The sequence below is a fragment of the Lygodium microphyllum genome, chromosome 4 (genome assembly GCF_053477565.2).
Source record: "Lygodium microphyllum isolate KBCC chromosome 4, Lygodium_microphyllum_v1.1.10, whole genome shotgun sequence".
In the NCBI taxonomy this organism is placed as follows: Eukaryota; Viridiplantae; Streptophyta; class Polypodiopsida; order Schizaeales; family Lygodiaceae; genus Lygodium; species Lygodium microphyllum.
In genome coordinates, this window is record NC_141138.1 from 105,790,914 (window position 1) to 105,794,531 (window position 3,618).

At 43.5% G+C, this 3,618-nt stretch overlaps 1 protein-coding gene across 1 annotated transcript; it reads right to left on the reverse strand.

The window, feature by feature from the left end:
• Positions 1-451: 451 nt before the first annotated feature.
• LOC148037435 (protein LURP-one-related 15-like) lies at positions 452-2,667 on the reverse strand. Its single transcript, XM_087676372.1, has 3 exons — positions 2,132-2,667; positions 1,060-1,281; positions 452-924 (listed from the first exon to the last, which is right to left on the reverse strand). The coding sequence occupies exons 1-3, from the start codon at positions 2,345-2,347 to the stop codon at positions 793-795; spliced, it is 570 nt and encodes a 189-aa protein (XP_087532498.1). The 5' UTR covers positions 2,348-2,667; the 3' UTR covers positions 452-792.
• Positions 2,668-3,618: the final 951 nt, after the last annotated feature.

Below are 3,618 nucleotides of genomic sequence, written 5' to 3' on the forward strand. Positions count from 1 at the left end.
TAATTGTAGATCAAGACTTTTTTAAAAGCGTTAGCTTCACTGTCCCATGTGGTCTTCCCACAGTCTCAAAACTTTTTACTGTCCTCGGATTTCGACAGATGCGGTTCGTCCATTACTGGCAGGAACGGATCAAATTAGCACAATCCCCTTATGTGAATTCAGGTCTAGTTTTCCAAATCCATCGCACAATCCTTAAATTTTGCCGCTCTTGCATACAGTCACAAATTGTTCAAAAACGACGATAGCTATTCCGACGATATCGAACGAAAACCAGGTTGCGACGTATGTCGAGCCTACTTGCTAAACGACAAATTCTTGCAACGACACCAAAAAGAAACCAAGCTGCGTAATTACACGTCGAGAGACTAAGTTGTGAACATCGCATAAAGTAAAATCTTGTGACGATGGCAAATGTAAATCAAACTGCAATATGTTTTGACAAACTGCATAATAGAGTTAAAAGCACGAAGCAGTATATTGCAGAAAGTCTACAAGAAAAGCAATCTTTATATGCAAACAATATACATTACGCAGAAACATGTACACTGCAAAAACCGTATATTATGCAGACCGTATGTTTTGCAGAAAATATATACATCAGATGTTCACAGCGGCGGCATATATTATGTAAAAACACACAAAAAGGACCTGTTAATCACTCAGTCGAAGTCTGATGATGCACAGCAGAAAAAGGGATCAGCCAAAAAAGGAGCCTATTGGTGCGTTGCCTTTTCCACAGTTGCGACTTGATTATTTATGAACACAGTGGAGGGGAAGTGTAAGAAGTCCACTCTAATCCTCGTCAATGCGATCCATGATGATGATAAGCGCAACAACGAAGGCCTGATCCACGTTAGGGCAAGTACACACCACAAATGTATGCTTGTCTAGCAGCACATTTCCCACTGTAAACTTCCGTTTCACCTGCGTACAAGCAACATATCAGATACAGAAATCGCCCATCGCCAATAAAAACGGTGCAGTCAGTAAACAACACCAATTTACTGGTAGCCTAACAGTCTACCAAGCATACAAACGAGTCTTGTGTGTGTTCGTTACCTCTGCAATGACTGCATCCCCATAGAAGATCTGAACCTCGCGGTTCTTGAAGTTCCCTTTCACTTCGAAGTCGGGTTTGTCGTCGTCCTTTTTACCGGGCAGATACACCTCCAGATGCGTCTTCAGTTGCACTACAGACGCCTTCTTTACCGTGAAAAGCTGATTGGCTTCTTCAAAATGCTCGCCCCGTACAACCTCCCATCTCTCATGCATGCTCGCGAGCTGCGACAGTTGTCACATTTAAGCGCCATTCAAATGTTACAAATGGACAGAACATTTCAAAGTTGCATCGTCCCAAAAGACATACAATTGCAGTTGCAGGGAAAATTAAGCCCCAATATGGTACAACGCCCACTAGTTACTATGCTTTAGTAACCGAAGCTTCAAAATCAAAAAAGAAAGTTTAACAAAATCGAGCAATCGGAAAATGGACAGCAGAGAGGACGTTTGGGAATGAGCAATCGAAACCCTAAACAAGAAGTCAAACCATGCCAAGTCGGCGAATGAAGAGTAAAACGAAGAACGTCTACGCTCACAAGAGCTTAACCTTTACAAATGACCAAGCGCACGAGAAAGATGCAAGTCGAGCAGTCAAACTAATTAGAGGACTCGGCAAAATTGGAATGACTGTAGACCTTGCCAACACGGCGAAATGGAGTGATGCAAGTCGAGCAGCAAAACTGAAATGACTCAGACCTTGGCAACACGGCGAAATGGAGGTGAAAGACAACCACCGAGACCTTAACCCCTACGAATTATGACCAAGCGCACAGACATATTCAAGACATATAAAGGACAATTGGACCATGAGAGGCAACAAATTCAACGGCCTCGGTGATGCACATGCAGCCTGCAAGTATTGAATACGAATATTTAATGAAAGAAGACGTTGCAGGAGATGCACATTCAGCCTGCAAATAGTGCACAAAAATGTCTAATAAACAAGTATATTTCAGCCAAAACAGTGCAAGGCGTTCCGCATGCAAAGTAGAAAACAAAACCGAAGTCTGTCAACTTAATTCTTAAGCATGTTACGGGAGCATGTAGTAAGTACTAAGGCCCGATCACCTACCTTCTTGCGAGCACTCAGGATGGGGCGGCCCTCGGGATCCTGCAGCACGCAACGATCCCGCACGCTAAGAAAATGGCCGTCCATCTTGAAGACGACGCGGCCCTCAGGGTCGGTGATGGTGAAGCCCTCCCCGCTGAGGCTCGCAGTGTTCTTGGTCACCGTGAGCTCCACGGGGTGGGGGTGGCGGTACTCCGCACTCACAACATGGAAATGCATAATGTCTGAGATCTTTAACAACAGTTGCAACCGACGAACGAACGAAAGAACCTTGAACCGAAGAAGCAGACAAACCAAGCAGCGAAATGACAAATTAAAACTAAACGAAACACGAGAGAAGGTGTCGATGAGCCGGGAGAGGGAAGGTCGGGTGTTTATATAGATGTCGATGAATATGTGTGTGGTGAATGTATGTATGTGGTTCTCTCTGTGCCTAACGAGTAACAGTGCCTGTGTGCGCCTGCGTTATTATTCAATTGTCTTAGATAACCGACAATATCTGCACAATGTTAAGCGGAAGCGGAGTCGTGTCCGCATGCCACTGGATGGCTGGAGCTTTACGATTTGATCTAATGGCGAGATATTCATGGCTTCCTCGATAGATCATTGCATCAGACCATTTGGCACAAGACACGAAAAGGTGGAGTCAAAAAATCGTCGGTGCGGATCATCAGGAGAATGATGCCATAGCTATCCACTCGCACAGTCTCACTCGGCACGTCGCGCTCTCGAGATCAGCACCTGTCGATGCTACAATCAAAGCATTCCACGCGTCACCATGGCAGGCTCGAAGGGCCAGGTCCGATTTCATCCGCACAATCCCGCAGGTTTTTCTTCAGAAACTTCTTCTAAACAGGCCGAATCGCCGATGTGAAAATGGAGATGGTATTTTATACATAAATTGTTAATATTATACCGATATTTTGAGATATTTGAAAGGGGCTTATTTATTGAAAATGACTTAACGAGCCCGTCATTTTCTGAACCTTTTATTTTACTACTTGCTATTTTGCAAGTAGGTACTCCCTAATGCAACTTGCTATTTTCCAAATAGGTACTCCCTAATGCAACTTGCTATTTTGCAAAAAGGTCTCGTTTTTCAAAACGCTTTGCAAGTAGTATTCCTTTTACCAGCTAACGTGACTGCACCCAGGTACTTGCAAAACATAGTAGTTTTCCTTTTTACTAGTCAATGGGCCTGCGCCTACTTATTCCTTTCTTTTAGCAGCGAATGCAATGATGTATCATGTAACTAGTTATCATTCAAGTGGCGTGGATTCGGTTCAAGTCTTCAAGACCTAGGGCCAAGCTTCATGTAAGTACAGGTCATTGCATAATAGTACCTTTCAGCCAAGTATTGGCTAAAGAGAAGGAAATGAAGAGATGAAAGTGTCTTGAAAGTACGAACTACTCTTATAAGATTCGAGATACACACACGATCTTCTTATATACTTAAAAGATATATAGTGAATGTTATGCTAGTGTAGAGA

What these genes read in the sequence shown, in the direction of transcription:
- LOC148037435 (XM_087676372.1), bottom strand. Translation starts at nt 2,347, where the DNA reads ATGCATTTCCATGTTGTGAGTGCGGAGTACCGCCACCCCCACCCCGTG. An exon ending in TCCTGAGTGCTCGCAAGAAG is followed by an intron (nt 1,282 to 2,131) that starts GTAGGTGATCGG and finishes CAACTGTCGCAG; the next exon opens with CTCGCGAGCATGCATGAGAG. An exon ending in GGGATGCAGTCATTGCAGAG is followed by an intron (nt 925 to 1,059) that starts GTAACGAACACA and finishes GCTTGTACGCAG; the next exon opens with GTGAAACGGAAGTTTACAGT.